Below are 21,012 nucleotides of genomic sequence, written 5' to 3'. Positions count from 1 at the left end.
AAAACCCTTCTTTTTAAATGTCTTCATTGGATGCCCTGTAAAACAAGATCTCCCAGAGGAGGTCAGTTACAGTCCTTAAGGAAACAGATACGGTTTCCTTATTACACAGGTGTCCGTGGAAGTGTTTATGTCAAAGATCATCCTTTGGACGCAAACCACAAGTTTCAATCCTGAGCAGATGTTCTGCAGATACTGGTGTGGTAGAAAACAAACCCGGGCTCTTGACAAAACAAACAGTTGGTGTGTGGCCCCGGCGGTGCGCTGAGCTTGTGGAATCCAGCTGAATGCCATGCTCTTTGAAACCGCGGCTACAAAAACAGGCTGCCAGTCATGAATTGGAGACACCTGGCTTTGCAGCACGCGGTGGGGTTGGCGCGAGGCTGACAGGCTCTCTCTGCGCTTTGGATGGGTCAGCTGCCAGGGAAGCGCCCTAATGCTGGGCTGCCTGCCCGCTCAGGACTCGAGCAAGTGCTACATGCAGTTTATTAGCAAGGGACCTCAGGATGGTGGCACCAGATTACTTCCCACTGGCACCATCACTTCAGATTTCCCTTCTTGCGTCCTTCCTTCTAGTCACATCTTCTTCCCAAGCCCATAGTCTACCCAGTTTTGTGGCATCATCCTAGAAGTGTCTTTCTTTCACCCTGTGCCCCAAGCTGAGTTCCTGCACAGACTATTTAGGAGACTGGCAGTCCTTGGTCTCTCTACGCAGCTTGGTCTCACACTGTCGTTTAGTTAGCACAGGCTTTCCTCGTGCAGCAGAGACATTGTTGGAAGAAGCCTCATTGCCCGAGGCGTGTTTCCTGCTGTTGAAAACCGTCAATGGTTCTCTTAGAGAACCTCTGTCTGCGAGCAGTGGGATGGAATTGCCTGTGCATGTCCAGATCATAGGGAGTGATAGTCTCTCTGGATATCAGAGGGGAAAATGGGCAAAACATTCATCTGACCCAGACTGAGAAAGTTCCCTAAAAGTTGGTATTAGCAATACCTCCAGACCCCAGATTTGTGCACCCTGCATTCCATGAGTCTTAACCCCACCCTTCACCCACCGCCACACCTCCTCGCCTGCTTCAGCTCTTCCCCTGAAGGCTCGGGCACCGTCAGCAGTGGCTGTCTTGGGCTGATGGGGTCCCCGTACCTCCTGCATTACAGGTATAGACCAGGACATTTGGGCACAAAAGGAAGAAGTGATGGTGGATTTCAACAGTAGGTGTTCCTAAAGATCAGTGGTCCCCGCACTGGGAGCCCGTGATAGTTCTGGGGTCCAGTGGCAGGCAGGTAGCTGAGCACTCCAGTTACAGTGAGGAGAGGCCCCTGGCCAGAGTGGGGGCGCTGCAGGAATGTACAAATCCACAGCATTGTCTCTATAACCGCGTATGTCAGCAGCTGGTCCACAGGGACCTGGGCTGCCCCACCTTTTCAGAAGCCAGAACGTGCCAGTGAAGCTTCAGATCACACAGCCATTCCCCTCTGTACATGACCAGACCCTGATCGCTCCAGGGGGTGCATTTTAAGGGGGACACTGAGAAACTGGCTGGTTAGTGTCTGCCCTGAAAACCTGGAAAAAGAATCCTTTGACTGGGTGGGAAGTTTGATGATCTTATCTTCTAACGTCACTTCAGACTCTTAAGAACATGTGACTCTGAAGTTTTCACCAAAAACTCTTAGCAAACTGAGGCTGATGCAGTACCTTGGACTTCTAAGGAAAAGCCTATCTCAAGGTTGGAGCTGCTGCGTGGGATCAGTTACATGCTAAGACGAAGACCAGGGCCCAGAAAACCCAGTTCACTTGATTCGTCTTTCTCTCGCAAGATGCTGTTTTAAGTTAAATAAAACCTATAACCCAGTTTAGATAACACATGGAAACTTCCACCAAAATAATGAAGCTGCTTTGGTTTGGTAGATGCTCCAAGTAGGGTGACCAGCTGGCCCAGTCTGCCCAGGACTGAGGGGTTCCCAGGATGCAGGACATTCAGTGCTAAGCCCAGAAAGTCCAGGCAGCCTGGGACTCCTTGGTCACTCTCCCTCCAGGCCTGACCAGTTTCGCCGCTCCTTCATTTCCACTTGGCCTTTGGTGAAGACAGCCCTAAGCACTTGAAGAAGGCTGAGATAGTACGGAGCAAGCCGTTGACTTCTGCTGCTGCTCTGTGGGCTGTGTTTTTGTTTCTCTGAAAAACTGTCTGTCTACGTGGCCTTTAAAAAGCCCTAACTGCTGCTCTTTCTTGGGGGAGATACGGATGTGTGTCTTGTGGTTTTGTGACACTTTGCTGGATCACGGTCGGGGTGGGTGAAGGGCAGCCTGTTCTGTGGACTTAAATATGAGCCTTAGGGAGCACCTTGATAGAAAAATGGAGAGGATAATGAGAAAGAACTGGGACCTGGGGGCTTCACAGTTCAGCATCGCCACCCATTCATCTTCCGTCTCGAGACAGCAGCCGTCGAGGGCACAGCTGAAATTCCTGCTGACAAAGGTGTGTGCAGTGGGATTCCTAAGTGGTCCTGTAAGAGTCAGCTCGTAGCCACACAGTCAAGCCAAGGACTTGATAGTGCCCTGCCCTGCAAGGCTCTCCTGGGCTTCCCCATGAGGACGTGTGGCAGGTGGGAACAGCCCACCCCTTCTGACTACACCTGACTGATATGCCTGGCTGACATGTGCATGAATTGCTCACACTTTTGAAAACCTTCTAGGATTTCTTTCCCATTCTGTGTGTTGTTGTTTCTGCTGGACATACAGAAGTGGACTTCTCCTTCTCACAGGATGCTCATTCCTAGGCAGGTCCTTTCCAAATCAAGTGGCTTAGATTCTCCAGCTGCACAAAGCCTTTGATTCAGTATGTTGTTGACGTTTGTTTTTTCCAAGTCAATAGAGTCAAACTCAGACTCTCTAAATTGTCATCAGAATGCTGATTTCAGAAAATTTCTACTTTCAAAATCAGACAGAAAATCCACTTCTTTACTGATGCAAAAATAAAAAGATCTGAGATAATTTCCTAAGTAGTTATTCTTCTCAAAAGGAATAATTTAAGGAAAAGGAGGATACCTATCCCGTGAGAACAGCAACTCTTGCTTGTACCCGCTGCTGGTAATTGTCATTTAAAATACACACAATCCTCACATTGAGGATTGAGGATTCACTAAGAATTTGTGATCAGTCCCTTGAGCCAGCTTGGCACACCTGTAAAGCAGACCTCAAATTTCTTGAGGTGGTGAACATTGAGTTGCACTTGGAGAAACTCTTGCTTGGTTTCCCCAGAATGTTGCAGAAGTCAGACTAGCTCGAATCTAGACGACTAAATGGAAAAATTCAAAGCCCAGATTTCCAGATGTAGAACCGTTTGAGTCATGGAATGACCGATAACCCTGAGAAGACAAGCCTCCCTTTCTTACCAAGAACGATGTCAGACTTGTGTCTGTGACACGCTAGCGGGGTAAGCATAATTCATTTTATGATGAATGATTGTCTATCTTGCTTCCCCTTTCTAAGCCACGGTGTTGCAAGCTGTCCTCCAGTCTGTGTATTCCTTTGCAGTCTGGCTTCTTGCATTTCCAGGCTGCTGTCCATCCTGCACGTGGACCTTCACGCCCTTCCTGATTCCAAGGTGGACCAGCTCTTTTGGCGCTTTCCATGTCTACTGCCTCGTCTAGTGTAGCCTAATTGAAGGCAAGGACTGTGCCCTGTTCCCCGCATGTGCCCAGGGCTAGTGTGTGCCTGGCACGTAGGATAGTTGGTGTGGGTTACATTGAATCAAGTCGCATAGCTCCTGCAGTGTCTTTCCTCTTAGACAGCCTGGGCTCTGAACCTCACCGTTGATGATCCTGGCTCAGCTTGAAAAATTCCGGTGAGATTGGGAGCAAGAAAACTAACCATGTTGTACAACTAGACCTCCCTATGTGTAGATTAGCTTACATTGGAGCTGGGGGAGAACTCACACACACACATGGCATTATAGAAATGCCACAAAATCTGAAAACACTGCTGGAATCCAAAAAACAAAACCATTTAAAGGTAGATTGGGAAAATATATAGATGTCGAGGAGCAAAGATCTGGAGCTCTGTAGCAACAAATGAACCTTTTCTGTTCTAGTCTGAGTGCCTATTTCAGGCAAACAGGGATGGATTCATGAAGAATATGTCGAACTGCAACTGGTATTTCTGGGAGTTTCTAAGAGTGGCAGGACTCAGCGCTAGGGAAGCAGGAAAAATCTCAAGTTTGTGTGCTGTTATTGGGACTAAAGGGATAAGCCCTACACGTCGGGGCTTTGTCGAGGTTGGGACAGAAGCTCATGTCCTCAAGTCTACAAGTGTTCTGTGCTTCCCCTGGAAACAACCACATCTGTTATCCAAACGGATCAGTTCCAAGGCAAACCCAGCCTTCCAGCCAAGTGGTGTGAGCATCTCTTCAAGGAGCTGGATGTATCAATTTTGTCTGCTTCAGATCGTACTTAATGCTCTGCCTCTTTCCAGGAAAGGCTTTGAGGCAGCTTACAACACCTGTATTGTCATGTAAGAACACAGGCCATACGTGTATGCGCACACAACTGTGGGCAGAACTTCATTTTAATTTGTTTTATAGAGAGAAGGAGATCAACGTGTGTTGGATCTCTGCATCCTCCAAAACGTCATTACTTTCATCCGTCTTAAATTTGTTTCCTCTTTGGTTTCTGAGGTGTTCCGTCAGCTCCTCCCTCAGTCAATTCCTTCTGGTGTGCAGGTGGAAGGGGCCCTCGACTGGAACCTGCAGTTGTGGTTTCCGATCCTGGCACGGCTCCATCACCACCGTGGTGGCCTGGAGGCAGCTCTTTGGAGCCCTGGGACTCGGTGGCGCTCTGCGGAAGTCGCTAAGCCCATTTCAAGGTTGATTACTCTGATTGCTCTGCTGGCTTCTCTTCCTCCACCATGGTCTCGATCTCTGCCTTCCCTCCTCCCTGGGAATTCATCCAGGAAGACCTCAGAAGTCACACTTACAGATGGTTTCCCAAACACAGCTCTCTGGAACTTTCAGACCTACATGTCTGCTCCATTCCTCTAGGGTGGCACCCTGCCCATCAAGTTTTCCAGCACCCGTCCACTGTACAGAAATAGCAGTTCTTCCTGTGGTTCTCTTCACTTCGTCTTATAACTCTCATGCGTGCCTCCCTGTGATTCTTTAGATGTTTGATGATGGAGAGGATGCCCACTCCTCTTAGGATGGAGTCCTCACTCCCTTGGGCTCGCCTGCTCTGACCCAGCTTACTTCCTCAGGTCACCTCTCATCCTTCCCCCAGCCGTGGTAGTTTTCTTTGGTTTCTTACACTTGGTATGTTCTCTGGCCTCCACATCCTAACAAATGCAGTAGCTTCCACCAGGAACATTCTTTCCTGCCCCTCCGCCTCGCCAGATTAACTCCTGCTCATCCTTCTGGTCCAGTCTTAAATGTCACTGCCTCTCAGCAGTCTCCTCCACTAGGCCTGTTCGGACCCCCTGCTGCATGTGCCCTCATCTTACTCCCTCTTCTTGCTTTCTTGGCCTGTTTCATGACTTGATTCTCCCACAAGACTGGGAGCTCCTTGGAACCAGAGAACTTTTGGGTCCTGTTGCCAGCATCTCCCTCACATCGAGCACTGTCTTGCTAAATGAACAAATGAATGGGGGCACAGTTAGCCCTACGCTTGGGCTGTCCTCACATCTATAGGGCTGTACTTCCTGAAACCATAGGAAAGGGAGCCACCGTGTGATGCTGTTAAGCCACAGAAATACGTCATGGTCATATTGAAGAAAAGATCTCCAAGGTGGGAGAGGAGTTTGGTTTTTTTATTTTGTTTTTTAATTATGGCAAAATACACATAATGTAAAATTTACCATCTTAGCCATTTTTAAGTGTACAGTTCAGGAGTGTAAGTATATTCACATTGTTGTGCAACCAATCTCCAGAACTTTCTCATCTTCCCAAACTGAAACTCTGTCCTTATTAAACACTAACTCCCCATTCTCCCTCCCCCAACCCCTGGTAATACCACTTTTTCTAGCTCTCTGAATTTGACTACTCTAAGTACCTCATTTGGATGGAATCATATAGTATTTGTCTTTTTGTGACTGGCTTATTTCAGTTACCATAATATATTCAAGATTCCTCCATGTTGTAGCATTTCCTTCCTTGTTAGTGCTGAATAATCTTCCGTTGTATACATACAATACCATCATATATCTATGCATACCTCATTTTGTTTATTCATTCATCCGTGGATGGACATCTGGACCGCGTCCTCCTCTTGGCGACTGTGAGTGATGCTGCCGTGAGCATCGGTGTACAAATAGCTCTTTGGAGCTTGAGATTTTAATGTAAAAACTACAACATGGGAGAACTATAGAGGATGGCTGAATTTTAAAGACATGTAGCCTTAACCAGGGCCCTGGTTGAGAGAAACCCCTGAGAAATTTGTTAGCCCTGGTCATGAACACAGTGGATGATGGAGGTTTAATAACCTGAATGATGATCGAGAACCCATGTGTTATGAAAACACAGCTCTGTCTGTGTTTGCCCAATGTCTTCCCAGAATGGAGGAGGCTGCCCTCTGTGCATCCGGTGACCTGGGAAATATTTTTGGCATTCATCCAACCACTATCAGATAGTATAATAAATTGTTTCTCCCATATATCAATGATCTTAAACCCATGGAATGATACTGCCGTGGTTGTATAAATATTTTCAGGGAATATCTACGACTTTTGTTAGAAAAAATGACCACTGAAAAACTCATACCTGTGGCACAGACACCAAAAAGTTAAATTCTTCATCAAAGTCTTATTTCTGCCTAAGAAATTCCTTGTTTATTTAATATAGCCCTCAGGGTTTGGAAAATGTTTAGATTTAAAATAAAATGGCCAAAATGTGTGCTCACTGTAGTACAAGTTGTCTTGATGTTGACAACACAGAGTGACTGTAAATAGGGCGAGACCAGGGAAAATAAATTCTTCATATCTCTATAAAAATTAAACCACCAAATATCCTAGATCTTACCTAACCTATTTTTTTCCACATTGAAAAATTCTTCTGTTTTCTTGCTTTTCTAAATTAAAAAAAAAAAAGTCTGTGTGTTTTTGTAAATATACAGATTTCACCGTATAGCTTGTGGATTTGAGTCTTTGAGCTTCTAGTGGAGTCCATGGGACATTGTCTCATCAGTACGCAGCATGATGTTTCATCCTATGTACCCAATCTGAATTATTTTGTTTTCCATTTTTGGCCTTTTCAGTATTGCTAATTGTGGCCGGAAATTCTTGCAAAGGGTTAATAAATCAAAACCGTCTGTGTTCCTCACTGACAGCAAGTCGCCACCGAGAACTCTCTGTGGGAGACGATGGACGTGGGGGGTCATGAGGAAATGTCCTTCCACTTCTACTAAGAAATTGAATTTCATTATTACATTTTATAAATATTTTCTTCTATGGCTCATAACCCGATTGCCGGCTTGTTGCCACGGTCTTGCAAGGAAGGGAAGGGTGGCGATGGAGAGGCTAGCCTCTTCTCAGGTGTGCCTGTGGCCCCAAATGGAAACCAATCAAGGTGCGATTTATGTTCATTAAGTGCTTGTCAAAACTGAAAAATTTTCTAATCAACAGCAATCTAGCGGCGGCCCCCTCGATGGCTGGGAGCGCCGCCTCTGCCGCATCGGCTATTTGCCTGTTACAACTCAAGGCTAAAAATCCGCTGATGATTACATTAGGCTAAGCTGTGAAGTAAATGAACCATGTCTTATTTAGGTGCCACTAGCTTCAGTGTAGTCCTGCCCCGCAGGGCACTTGATAGCGTTTTATGGCTTTAAAATTAGTGTAGCTTCCCATTTGCTGCAGGGCGCTGCATGTTATGCCTTTGAACTCAATAAGCAAAGGGAAGGGGGCCTTTTGTTTTCCCCCCGATTTCTCTCCCTTGCATCTTAGTGATTTTGTTTTGCATCTTTTCCAGACGGCATTTTGCAATAAAAATGTCTGACTACCATATCCATGCCTCCCCCACCCGCCCCCCAAAAAAAAGAAAGAAAAAAGGAGGAGGGGGAGAAAAAGAAGAAGAAAATGTCACACGTTCGCAGAGGACAATTTTTTTTTCCCTCTGTTGCGAAGTGAAAAATAGCTTTGCAGGTCACCTCTAATGGCTTATCATGTCAGAATTGCTACCTCAAGTGGGAACAACACCTTTAGCTCAGGAAAGACTGACAAAGAATCAGAGGGCAGATATTTCAGTAGTTTGATTGGAGAAGAGTAGGAAGAGCCACCATTTGTCGAGGGCTGTGGCACTCCTTTAAGCACTTCGTATATTATCTGTTAATAGTGACAACAATCCCAGGAGGCAAGAAGTGTGATTATCCCTAATTTTAAAGATGTGGAAATGGGGACCCAGAATGAAGCAGCAGCATGCCCCAAGCACCCAACTCCTAAGGAATAGAGGTTGGATCCCTGGCGCTCTCACCCTGAGGCATCCTCTGGCCAGGAGGAAGCTGACTCTGTCTTCTGCAGACTTCCTTAGTTTAGGAAACCAGAAAATTATGGTAATTGGTGAACTGACTGCTATTCGTGTGAAATGAATCTGACTATATTACCGTAAACCACCTTGGCGGGCAGGAGTGTTAAGAAAACAGAATAACTCCTGTAAAAGCAACGCATCAGGAAAAAATAAAGAGGCCTAGTGAAAGTTTAAAATTGGAAGAAGTGCTTAAATTTTGTGATGGGCAGAAACCGAAGTGGGAGTTTTTCTGTCCTACGTTGGGTCAAATGACAGAAGAAAAGGCGTAGAATCATTAGTGCCCTCAGAAGACAGATGTGTATGCTCTTCTGTCTTAAAAAATCTTTCTCTTTAAGTGCTGCATATTCTGGCACATTCATCCCAAGGCATTGGAAGCTTTAAAGAGCTTCCCGTAGATCTAATATCATTATGGTGAACATTCCTATATAACTCAAAATTTCCCAGTTCTACTACTGGTCCAGTTGTTTCAAGCCATATTTAATTATTAAAATACCCGTACAGCCGAGGAATGGTGCTGGCTCCTTGAAGTTCATTGTCATAAAATTTCACTCATGCTTGCCTTTGGAAGAGGCCTACAGTGACTGAGAAGACAGTAAGCCGTTTTCAGGCCCGACACATTCATTTTGTACGGGCTAGGTTGGAGCACACATGGGTTACAACTGGGTAATATTCAATTTAACCTAAAATGAGAAAAATCTTTCTTGCAGTGTAAGGCTCAATCTACTAGGTCAATCAAGACAGATACAATCGAGAAGCAAAAGGTATATTCATAATTCAATTTGGAATTTTCTGCTATTTTGATTTATATTAGAATAACCTGGCCCCCTGGGCTAATGTTGGACTTTTGCCCACACATGTTGGATGCTAGGCCCTGCGGCACGTGGACTGGAGAGATTGGCCCTGGCTGGGATGTTGGAGCTCTCCGTTGTCTGTGAAGCATGCCACCTCTGACCCCTCATGATGCTTCACCAACTCTCCCTTTTACCATGTCTTATGTAATTACCCAGGCCCAATAAAGCATTTATTAAGTAATCAGCTCATAACCATAGCCTTTGCCTCAGTCACCATTTGACATCCAATTTGCCAGGTACCGTCTTCCTGTGGTGGGCACACGTCACACTGACGTACCCATACAAACATTAGTCAGGTGGTCTTTGAACACTTTGGCAGCTCTGAAAATGAAACACTGGCTGTCCTGGGAAACAAAATTATTTCTCATAGGGTTTTTCACTTTAAAGATTTTATTTATTTTATTTTTTCCCCCCAAAGCCCCAGTGGATAGTTGTATGTCGTAGCTGCACATCCTTCTAGTTGCTGTATGCGGGACTCGGCCTCAGGATGAACGGAGAAGTGGTGCCTCGATGCGCACCCGGGATCCGAACCCGGGCCACCAGCATCGCAGCGCGCGCACTCAACCACCAAGCCACAGGGCCGGCCCGGTTTTTCACTTTAAAGTTGCCTCCTACCCTGCTATTGTGACTACGATCCTTTGGAGAGAAGGAGAAATTGTCTTCTTTGAGTGATATGATCTGAAAGAACATGGCTAGAAGATTTTTTCATAGTTTTATGATACTTTCATAGTCTTTTTAGGGTGTCGCTTTCCTCTGTGCCTGTGACTATGATTGAGACTATTGTTTATGATTCATAAATGTTGGACTTGAGCATTTGCTTCATCTCTTTGAATGGGTGATATGATGTATGTCTTTATAGACTTGTTTCCTTTGAAAACAGTATTAAATGGAGTTTGGGAAAAGCAGTACATCTAACAATGGCTTCTCTTACATACTTTTTTTTGAGCCTAGAAGTAATGGTTTTTAAAAATAGAGCTTCTACAAACTACTGCTTCCTCTTTGAACCCAGACCTTCATGAAGTGTTCCGAAAACAGGGAATAATGAGTCATTCCCTTCCTCCTGGAGAAGACAGACAAATCTGAAGAGCATTTCTCATGTCTTTGCATCAGTCCAGCTCTTGTCTTCTTCCTCCAGGTGTCTGCATAAGTCAGCCTCACAGAGCCCGGGGCTGTTTTGTGAACGTTCACCTAGACTAGTGCTTCTCAAACCTTTTGGCCTCAGGACCCCTTAACCTTCTTAAAAATTACTGAGGAACCCAAAAGAGTTTTTGTTTCTGTGGATTCTGTCTATTGATATTTATCATGGTAGAAATGAAAACTGAGAAAATCTTGAAATACTCATATAATTCATTTAAAATAATAATAAACCACCCATTATGTAATATTATTACATGAATAACATTTTTATGAAAAATACATTTTCCAAAAGAAAATCATGGGAAGAGAAAAAAATGTAAAATAATGCATTTTTTCAAAGCTCTTTGACAGCTGGCTTAATAAAGAAAACTAGATTGTCATATGTGCTTCTGCCTTCCATCTGTTGCGATATGTTGTTCTGTTAAAGTATGTGAAGAAACTCTCACCCTGTAGAGATAGAGGATTAGAAGAGGGAGCAGTATTTCAGTAGCCATTTCAGATCGTTGTGGCTGTTCTTCTTAGATACTACACCAAAACTCGACATGTGACAGTTTCTTAAAGCTGAGGAATGCCGTGTGTAATCGGAAGTGACGTCACTAAATTTTCCCTCCTCTGCTGCGTTACAGTCCAGTGAATTGTCCTGCATTTTGAGTAGCCTTTTATCCACGCATGTGACACCATGCGTCGGTCATTTCAAAAATGCTGTTGAACTGAGGTATGCAGATTTCCAAATGCTAACACTTTGCTTCATGTAATATCCAAAATCACATTGATTTATATCACTACCAATCTTGCCAGAAAAGTCTTTTAAGTATTTGGAAGATGTCAAGCTCATGGTGAGAGATACAAGTTTTCAAAATTCACATAGTCGCTGGGAAGCTCAGATTTTATCACTGGCCACAAATACTGTCAGCTGTTTTCCTGGCATTGTTCATTTGTTCATTTTCAAGGAAATATCTGCCCAGTACCCAAGACTGAATAACCATAGTTAATGTCTGACATAGGCATTCTTTCAGGTAAAAATGTTGTCCCAGCAAAAGACTGGCTAGTTCAGCCTGCAACTTAAACAATTGCAGAAGTGCTTTTTGCAAGATAAGCATCAGCCTTCAGGATGCAGCAGAAATGTTTTATGTATACTTTCCATGTCATCATCCAGAAAATTAAAAGACCACATACTCAAGGGTTGAAATTTTTAAAAATCAGTAGCTTTTTTCTGGTTTATTAAGAACATTCTTAAGTGAAACTGTTTTTGTTTGTTTTTATTTAGAGAGCATGGCAATGAGTAATACAGTGACTACAGTCATGTGCCATATAACAATGTTTCTGTCAACCATGGACCACATTTACGACTGAGGTCCCATAAGATTACTACCATGTAGCCTAGGTGTGTAGTAGGCTATACCACCTAGGTGTGTGTAAGTACACTCTATGATGTTCGCAGAATGACGAAATTGCCTAATGACACATTTCTCAGAATGTATCCCTGTTGTTAAACAACGCATGACTGTACTGGCATTGCCTTGAGTCATGCCGTGGAGCCACCAGTTTTACCCACTATCACCTTTATACCATCAAAGCAAATTTCAACACAGTGAAAAAGGCAAATGGTGCCTTGGAATTGTTTTGCAAATGGTATTGAACCTGTGAACTCCCCGATAGGGTGTTAAGGCCACACTTTGAGTACTGCTAAACTAGATTATGCAAAGAGGAAAAACCCAATTAGATTGCCCATGGCAGAAAGGCCAGAGCAGATATCAGTATGTCCTAACAGTTGTCTGACTTAGAATATTACATATTAATATAAAATGTTAAATTTCTCAACATTTATATACAGTTAGAAACTAGAACTTATTGGGAAAACCTAATTGGAACAAAGGTTTCTGTTATTTTTTCCGTCGCTGAATTATGGAAATGAGGAGTCTTAGTACTTTTTTAAAATATGTGTAAAATAGGAGTGGTGTTGGGTGCATTGTCTACACAGGAAGAGATTTGAGTTTCGAAGTGTGTGTTTTATTCTGTTGATCTAATTTTGAGATTCCAGTCATATCATTTATGCATTTCAGTTTAGCCTTAAGATCTTGTTAACTACTTTTGGTGCCCCTACGAACACATCAAGCAAACCATCTCTCACCAGACAGCCAAAGGTAACAGCCAGATGGGAGGCAGTGAGAATCAATATACTAAGAGTATTTTTAGGGACTATTGATGGATTGCTGTATTTTGAGCTTAACTTGAAGTGCCAAATGCCCCAGAGCTGACTAAGATGAACTCACCATTTACTAAGAACTGTACAGGCCATCACGCACGTCGAGGGCTCGAGGATCGCCAGGACAAGACAGACACTCCTTTCCCTTTGCAATTTTGGGGAGAACTCCTGTGAGTTTTTTAGTAGCCTCATGCAATATTTTGAGGAGGATCTTATACCCCTCTCCTTGCCAGAGCACAGGGTTACCCGGTTGCTGACCTCCCAGTCCTGGTGATGCGTAACTGGCATTTTAGGACAACGTTGTGCAGCAGCGAATCAGTTAATTCTCCGAATCAGGAGGGATCTGGTACACAGAGGCGCTAAGGACTCGGCGGCCCTCTCCGAAGGCAGCCCCACAGAAGGTGGGATCCACGTTAAGCTGTGCTGCTTCAGCAAGCTTGAAAGCTGTGGGTCTCTGACGTGGCTCTCAATTGCTAGCAGGTTTCTCTCATTGCACCTCATTTGCATCTGGGACATCAATTAGCATGTTTGTTGAGGCTAATTGAATGAAACTCAATCATAGCTCTTAATTGCTTGACTATGTGAAAAGAAATCACATTAATGCAGCTAATTAAGTGTACAGCAATAGATGCAACATAATTAGGAGCGAAATGTAAAAAACAAGGGATGGTAAAGGTGCCGGAGCAGGGGTGCGGGGGGACGTGATGCACAGTTACGGAGGTAGCGACACATTCGGGAACGGGTCCCTTTGCTCCGGTGCCTGCTTGGAAAAAATAATCTGCACGATGTGCATGGACAACTTGAGAAGAAAAATGCAAATAGGTTTGCAATTACTACTTTTTCAAGCTGTTGAGGGGCAAGAGATGGCACCTCTGGGGGGACTGGCTCTTGAGTGGGCCCCAGGGACTTGTTAAGTGCTGTTTAAAAGTACGTGGCTTTGAATTACCCTCAGGCCTTGTTAAAGGGTTTTTTCCCCTTTTATCTTCGATCAGCATTTTCTGCAAAGAACGCAGAGAAGGGTAGTATCTGTAATATTGGCATATCAAAATCAAGCTTGCTGTCCTTATCTCACCCAGCGAGGTCCCTACCTCAGACCCACCAGGCTGCACATCCCACTTCTGAGGAGGTGACATTGTTTGGCTATAGCTTTAATTCCTCAAGTACCAAGCTGGCGAGAGATGAAAAGGATGAGTTCTTTCAACAACAGAAAACTCAGTATTGTTTCCCTTGGGAAAAACCAGAAGCCCCAGACTCGTGTGTCTACATTCCACCTGTTTCTGAGCTACCGTGTCGAAGGGCTTTTATGGAATAGGAAACGCGTTTCGTAAAGTTTGTCAAAATTGTGGTGGCTTGAAATAGAAGAATTGCCAAATATTCATGGCCTTACTTTTTAGAACTAGCTCTTCTGAAGTTTCAGCACCCAACTCAGGCAGGAAAACAGATCCCCTGGCCCATGCTGAGCCAAAGATAAATGTGTTCCCTGGGCGCGTTCAAATCCAAAGCAGACAGTTGCTACATTTCTATAATAATTTTAAATAAAATATCCTGGTTATTGTATGTTGAAACATGCCTATTAAAAGAGCCCATGCTGAGGCTCAGTCACTATCTGATTAGCCTCATTTTAGAGCCCATAAGCAATAAATGCTCAATTACACTCCTGTTATTGTATTTTAATTTGTTAAGAATTGGCATTAAAGAAGAAAGTTATAGCAAGTTGATATTTTTAAAGGAGTAACTATGCAAGAAGGAATTCATTATTTACAAGCCTTAACTTTGGTTTTGAAACTTGGGGTTGCATCCTTTGGTTGAATATTAATGGAAGTGAATTAAAGATGCTTAAGAACAGCTTTTTTTTTTTTTTAAATGACCTTGACCGTTAGCCCTACACTAACCAAAGAACACTTCTCCTTTGATGTTCACCATCCTCATGATGAGCTTGGTCATGAGACTTCCTATATTTCTTCCAGTCGGCCTTATCCTTCAGTTTAATTTAGTGATGAGAACTTTCTTTCCATCTTTGGTCTACATCCTTTCAAAGCCACAGCTTTTCTCATAGTTATATTTTGGGGAGTTTTCCAAGCATCTTGACTTCCATGTGGAAACTTCAGTCTGTTCCCGGTCTGATACAGCCCTCCCCTTCCCCAGTCCCACAGCTCTCCTCCAAGATGGCCGACTCCAGCCAGCCTGCCCTGTGAACGCCAGGGCCTCCCTCCCTGAGCTGCCCTGGGGTATTAGATGCACAGCTCCCCCAGCCCAGAGTGGATCTGTGCCTCTGCTTCTGGCTTCCCTGACTGATAGCAGATGTGTGGGTGCAGGTATTTCTCTCTGGATGGTTTATCATCTGCTGAGGAAGGCCCAGCCTCTCCCCTCCTTCTGAAGAGCTGGTCTGAATTTGCCCCCACTGTGGTGCAGCTTCTGATCCTATCTCCATTTGTCTTCAGTCCCGTGTTCCTCCTTGTTCTAGCCTTGGCTGTTTGAGCTTTTGTTCTGCACCAGGAATGGCCATTTGAGGTCTGCCCTTAGGAAGTCGCCAGGGATCCTGAAGCATTGTTTCCTCCTGGGTGCTTGGTGAACCTTCTAGAGTTCTGTCATCTCCATCAGAACGTCTCCCCCAACGTGGCCAAGCCCTCACGTTATGGAGTTTGTCTTCCTGCCCTTCCTCCTCTGTTGAGAATTCATCCACCCTCTTTCCTGAGTCAGGATTGGCTCCCATGAAGCCCCACCTCTAATTGCTTGGGTTGTGGGGTGAGGTCTCTGCTCTTGACCCTCAAGGCTGGCCATCCCTCCCACAGATGGTGGAGAGAAGGCAGCTCCCTCGTGCTATCTGTCCCGAGGACCCACATTTGGGTTCCTTGCCCTATATTGGAATCTTGTACTTTGGGTTCCTTTTTGTATCATTCCTTCTATCAGCAAACTTCCTGCTCATAAATAAACCAATGACTGCTTCTCAACCCCTTCACCTGCTGGGATATGGACATTGTCCTGCAATTGAAAGATCCATAGCCTATTTCCTGGAAGCCACGGGGATCCTTCTCTTGGCTTCCATGCTACTCTCTAGGCCACCTGAAGCTTCCTCAATACACTTCGCCAACTTTCCTCGTTCCACAGGTGGGGGCCTCCATCCCTTGCACCTTGCTTCTGGAACTTTCTCTAGTTCTTTCGGCATCCATTGACTCTGTTGGTTGGCAGTTACAAGCAAACAGCTTACTCTTCCAACCTCCCTGCATCCCTTGCAGCCCACACCCTGGTTTGTTTGGCAGTTCAAAAATTACATTGACTTGAACTTAATTGCTTATACCAAATACAAATTTATTGGTTTTTCCCTTTGTATTCTAAAGAGTCCACCAAGATTGTGCCAAGAAGGAATCTATTTCATTTCCTGCTTAGTCTTAAAACACTTGAAAAGTTTTTTTACCCAAGAGCAATTTAGAATATATCCTTTCTTAATGTGCGATGTCGATTTAATAATATGTCTACAGAGATAAGGAGACTCATTGCCCAAAAAATGCACAAAAGGGTCGTAACTCCTAATTTTCCAGTAGGCCCCTCACCCTGGCTCTCTGTTGTCTTCTCCCCTTTCCCCACCCACCAGACAATTCTTAGGTATTGTTTTACTCCACACTGAGTTGCTGAGTGACTGCACCAAGAATTTCACTGTCTACCTAGGCTTCCCTATGGTTGCCTGATAACTGCTAGTCATTCACCTCCGAAGCATACAGAACAGCAAGATACTTTTTCTGAGTAAAGTGCACCACTTGGAGAAACATAACACTTGAGTACCAAATAATGTACTTCTTCTTTTTTTAACATCCAGCTATTATGCCTCCATCCATGATCTCCATGCTTTTTCAGCACCATACCACCGACCCCTCAGACATCTTCCTGGTCCTGAATAAGATGCTTGATCTTTTACTTAGTTTTTTCCTGAGTTCCCACCGAACAGCTTCAGTGTTGTCTAGATGTTTAATGGTATTGCCGTCTGAGACAGAAAGGTTTTACAAAATAGTTTCTACTCCATGGAATTTTACCTAAAACTTACAGGGACAGCCCAGGTTCCTAAGGTGCCATCTCATAAGCAGCAGTTCAAAAAATATGATTTCCTGTGCATACTTAGTTCTTCAGCTGGTTTATAACCCCCCTTGATGGAAGCATCTACTGTGTCTCCTTGTATTTCCAGGGCCTGGGTTAGTTCAGGACATAGAGGCAGAGCTCTGATTTCGGTATAATGATGATGTCACCAGTACCAGACAGATCAGAACCTCATTATTTTTAAAGCGCTTGCCACAGTGGAAGGGTCATAGGATTACAACTCCTGATGTCTAACAGAACCCCTTGTCCTAGATTGTAAAAGGCCTTCTTTTTAATCTCTCTTGGATGTTTAACGTTTTGAACAGGATTACATGCAGAATGTTCATGGTAAAGAGATTGATCTTCTGAGAACCACTGTGAAAGTACCAGGGAAGAGGCCACCCCGAGCCACGTCAGCCTGTGCGCCTATCTCCAGCCCTAAAACCAATGGCCTGTCCAAGGACATGAGCAGTTTACACATCTCACCAAATTCAGGTAAGCTTAGCGCTGACATGCTAAAGAAATCAGGTATGGCGGCAGCAGTAGATGGTGTTGGCTGGAGGATGGTGTTGAGCTCTTTCAGTTAAGTGGAGACCTTAACTGTTACATTGTAGCTTAAGGTTTAGAAGACTCATCTCTTCTGTGGATGATCGTTTCCTCTACACCAGTGGGTTCCATGACTGCTGACAGCAAATGGTGGTACTTTGAGTCACAGTACCACTAGGTTTTCCCAGGGCTGATCGTTGAAAATAGAGTTTTACATGTGGTTGAGGATTTAAAGGCCTTCTAAAAAACGTGAATTAATTGTTAAAGTAGCAAGGATTAGTATTAACTAATTTGTAGTGACTCTGTGTATAAAAGTAGAAAAGACATTTGGAGCAAGATTTAAAGGAAACAAGTGGCCTTAGATAAAATTTAAATTCTGTCGGTTTTATGTTGTAACTATTATGTTATTCTTTGACACAACTTTAGTTTTCTTTATTCACTTTTAAAGGAGAATTTGGTTTTCGTTCAGGATCAGAGGACGTTAGTGTTTTCTCAGAATTAGAGGTGTGGAAATTCCTGGCCTTGGTGTGCAATTGTGAGCCATTGAAAGTGTCATGGTTCATTTTTATTTAGAGTCTTGGCAAATGATGGTGTGCTGGCTTTAACCTTCCCATGATTGCTTATCAGAGAAAAAGTGTTAAGAACTACTTGAATCTTCCCAGTAACAAACTCAAACTCTTTCAACGTATGCAATCCCTTCACAAATTTTAATTGTTTTTTCCGACAAAAAGTTCCTTTCTTCTCTCCAACCTACATCTAATCTTCTCAAAAGAGATTTCTGTTCTACAGTCATTTCTAGTGTGTGTGTCTGCTTCTTAAAGGTGCTGCATTTTTCTCTGAAATGTTAAGTGCTTTTAAAAAGGGATCATGCTGACCCTGCAGTCCTGTGGCATAAATGACATTGGTTGGCGAAAGCAAGATAATAAAAAGGAAACAGAATTTGGGGTCCACCAGCCTGGGTTCTGCTATTGTTGTTGCATGGCATTGGGCAGGTAATTTAATGGTGCTTTGCCACCACATTAGGCTGATCTTGCCTGGACTACGTCTGTCACAGAGATGTGATGGCAGGTGACATAACACGTATGAAAGTGCTGGGAAACTCATAAAGTACAATACAAACGTCAGCTGTTGTTACTAATCAAAATAAAACTGGGCTTTCTGCTAACAGACATCAGTTCATTCCAGAAAGGTGATAAGTTCATGTTGTGTGGCCTCTTACGACCTGCTGGCCTTCCTTCCAAGGCATACATGGTATTTTCCTTTTCAGGATGGTGTGCTAATGCTATGGGATGGGAAGAGAGAGAAGTGCCCAAGAAAAAAAAATTTCTATAGTAAATAAAAAGCTAATGTCTTCAATACTTTATTTACTCAAAGAATATTTATTGAGTACCTGTTCTTTGCCAGGAATCGTGCGTGCATGAATACAGAGTCTCTGACCTTCAGAACATAAGGCGGTCGCCTAATAACTGGCTAATTTTCCACTTTCCCGTCTAACCTGTCGTGTCACATCTATCCATTTATTTATTCAAGTCAGCACACACTTATGGAGTTTCTAATGTGTGCCAAACACAGTCCTGAGCTTTGGGGACACTGAAGAATAAGACATAATGCCCATCCTCAAGGATCTCACCCTTTGGGAGGTGGGAAGGACACAAGTAGACAAGTAAATGCAGTGCTGTGTGGCAGGCCATAGTGGGGGTACGTAAGAGGGCGTGAAGGCCTGGTGGTGATGTGGTCGGCTCTACCCCAGGAGGTGGGGCAAGGCTTCAGGACTTGGGGGTTGCCTGTGCCGGGCGTGAGGAAAGGATGGGAACTCACCAAGCACATAGGGTGAGGGAAGAGCCTGATGATTTGATGAAGTGCTGGATATGCAAGATTTGGAGTTTGAACTTCTTAACCTTAAGACTTGTGTTCTTTGGTGCTCAACTGCCACTTGTTGTCCTAAGGAAAATGTGATGTTTGATAACAGAACAGACAAAATGCCGTATAAACATTATCACATCCCATGGAGTGGGTTATGTCATGGTCCTCTGCTAAGGGAGTGAGTTTTCAGTGCTCAGCCTCGTTCTCCTTAAGACTCTTGCTATTGGGTGAAGGGGAGGGTTGTGGGCATGATTGAAATCTGTTTTCTGTAGTCACACCCTGAGTTTATTACAGCACATCCTTTCAACCCTAGACCAGGTTAATCCCCATCCAGGGAGCCTGGCCAATTTTCCCTCTTCTTTGGATTGCAAGTGGGGACATGGAAGTGGGGATATGACATCCTTGGGAGCACAGTACCAATTGAGGGGAAGAAAGTGCTTCCTGGTCACGGCAGTGCTCAGGGATGTGATACCCTCATCTCAGCAGGCAAGTGACATCATCGGCCAGTATCCAGGAAGAGTGACCCTCCATTCGGTCATTCATAGAGTGCGCACGTGAAGAATTCCAACACAGCAAATTTAATTTGAAGCAAATTGATGCTACTTTTAATTGATGGGCTTTTAGCTAAAAATAGGTATTAGTTATTTTAGAGCTTTTTGCCAAAGAACTTAACATGCTAGTTAACCTTATCCTTCATTCTCGACACGTTTGAATTCTGCTGTTTTGTTTTAGAGCTCTGGATTAACTGAAGATGTTTTTATGCTTCCTTTTCTTTTTGATTTTTCTTCTTATCTCAATGTTATTGGATTAGATCAATGTTTTGTGCCTTCCCTTCTAGTAACTTTTCCATTCACATAGACCCGATACATGCATATACCGAAATCTTTGTGCATGACACATATTATTGTCTTAAAATAAATGTCCGTAAGTGAAGTGGCTCAGTCAGTGGGTATAAGTGTTTATAAGATTCTTGATACAAATTTCCAGGTTAATTTCTAGAAAAGTTTTGTATAAAATACCCATCCATTCATAAAGTGAGTGCCCATTTCACCCTCTCACACTTGCTAGCATTGCTATTAATTATCATTTTTAGAATCTAGGCTAATCTGATCAGCAATAAAAATATCTCGTGCTTTATTAGGATTTCTTCAATTAATAGTGAGGTTGAACATCTCATGTTTACTGATCATACATATTTCTTATGTTGTAATTGTTTAGATGTATCCTTTCCCATTTTTTGCACTAGATGCTTGTCTTTTTCTTATTGGTATGTAAGAACTCTTTATATATTAAGGATATTAAGACTTTATGATATATTTTGCAGATATCTCCCCAGTTTATTATTTGCTTTTTAAATTCTATGGTCTTATTTACATATAGAGGTTTCCCCTCTTTTATATAGTCAAATCATAAGTATTATACTTTTGTGGTTTCTACTTTAGATATTTAGAAAGCGTTTAATAATCCTGAAATCAGATCACAATTCATGTATATGTATTTCTGAGTTTTACAGTTTTATTATTGTTTCTTTTTTTAATATATAATGCCTAATCCACTTTTAATTTGTTTGGGTTTATTATATGCAATAGGAAATCTAATTAAACTTTTTATTCAAATAGATAACTAATTGTTCTTTCTCTCTTTGTTGAATTGTTTCCTTTCCCTATTGATTCTGTTTGTCACCTTTATTGTACAACTAACTCATTTAATCAAATAAGCTTTGTTTCTGGGCCCGAGAATCTATTCCATTGACCTATCTTCACTTTTGTCTTGTTGTATGTGGATTTACTACATTGTCTTAGATTTGTGACTCAATTTATATTTGGGGGCCGGCCCCGTGGCT

General features: G+C 43.3%; 1 protein-coding gene across 7 annotated transcripts in view; it reads left to right on the top strand.

The window, feature by feature from the left end:
* Positions 1-21,012, top strand: part of AGAP1 (ArfGAP with GTPase domain, ankyrin repeat and PH domain 1) — a 561,603-nt gene that overhangs the window by 353,889 nt on the left and 186,702 nt on the right. For all 7 annotated transcript variants that reach the window (XM_004427710.3, XM_004427711.3, XM_087424644.1 and 4 more), the window contains one exon: positions 17,087-17,255. In XM_004427710.3, coding sequence (XP_004427767.1) covers positions 17,087-17,255 — 169 coding nt within the window. The remainder of the gene's footprint in view (positions 1-17,086; positions 17,256-21,012) is intronic.

This window comes from Ceratotherium simum, chromosome 37 (genome assembly GCF_057802395.1).
Source record: "Ceratotherium simum simum isolate JZ-2026a chromosome 37, ASM5780239v1, whole genome shotgun sequence".
NCBI classification, from domain to species: Eukaryota; Metazoa; Chordata; class Mammalia; order Perissodactyla; family Rhinocerotidae; genus Ceratotherium; species Ceratotherium simum.
This window is presented reverse-complemented; position numbering and strand designations above follow the sequence as displayed.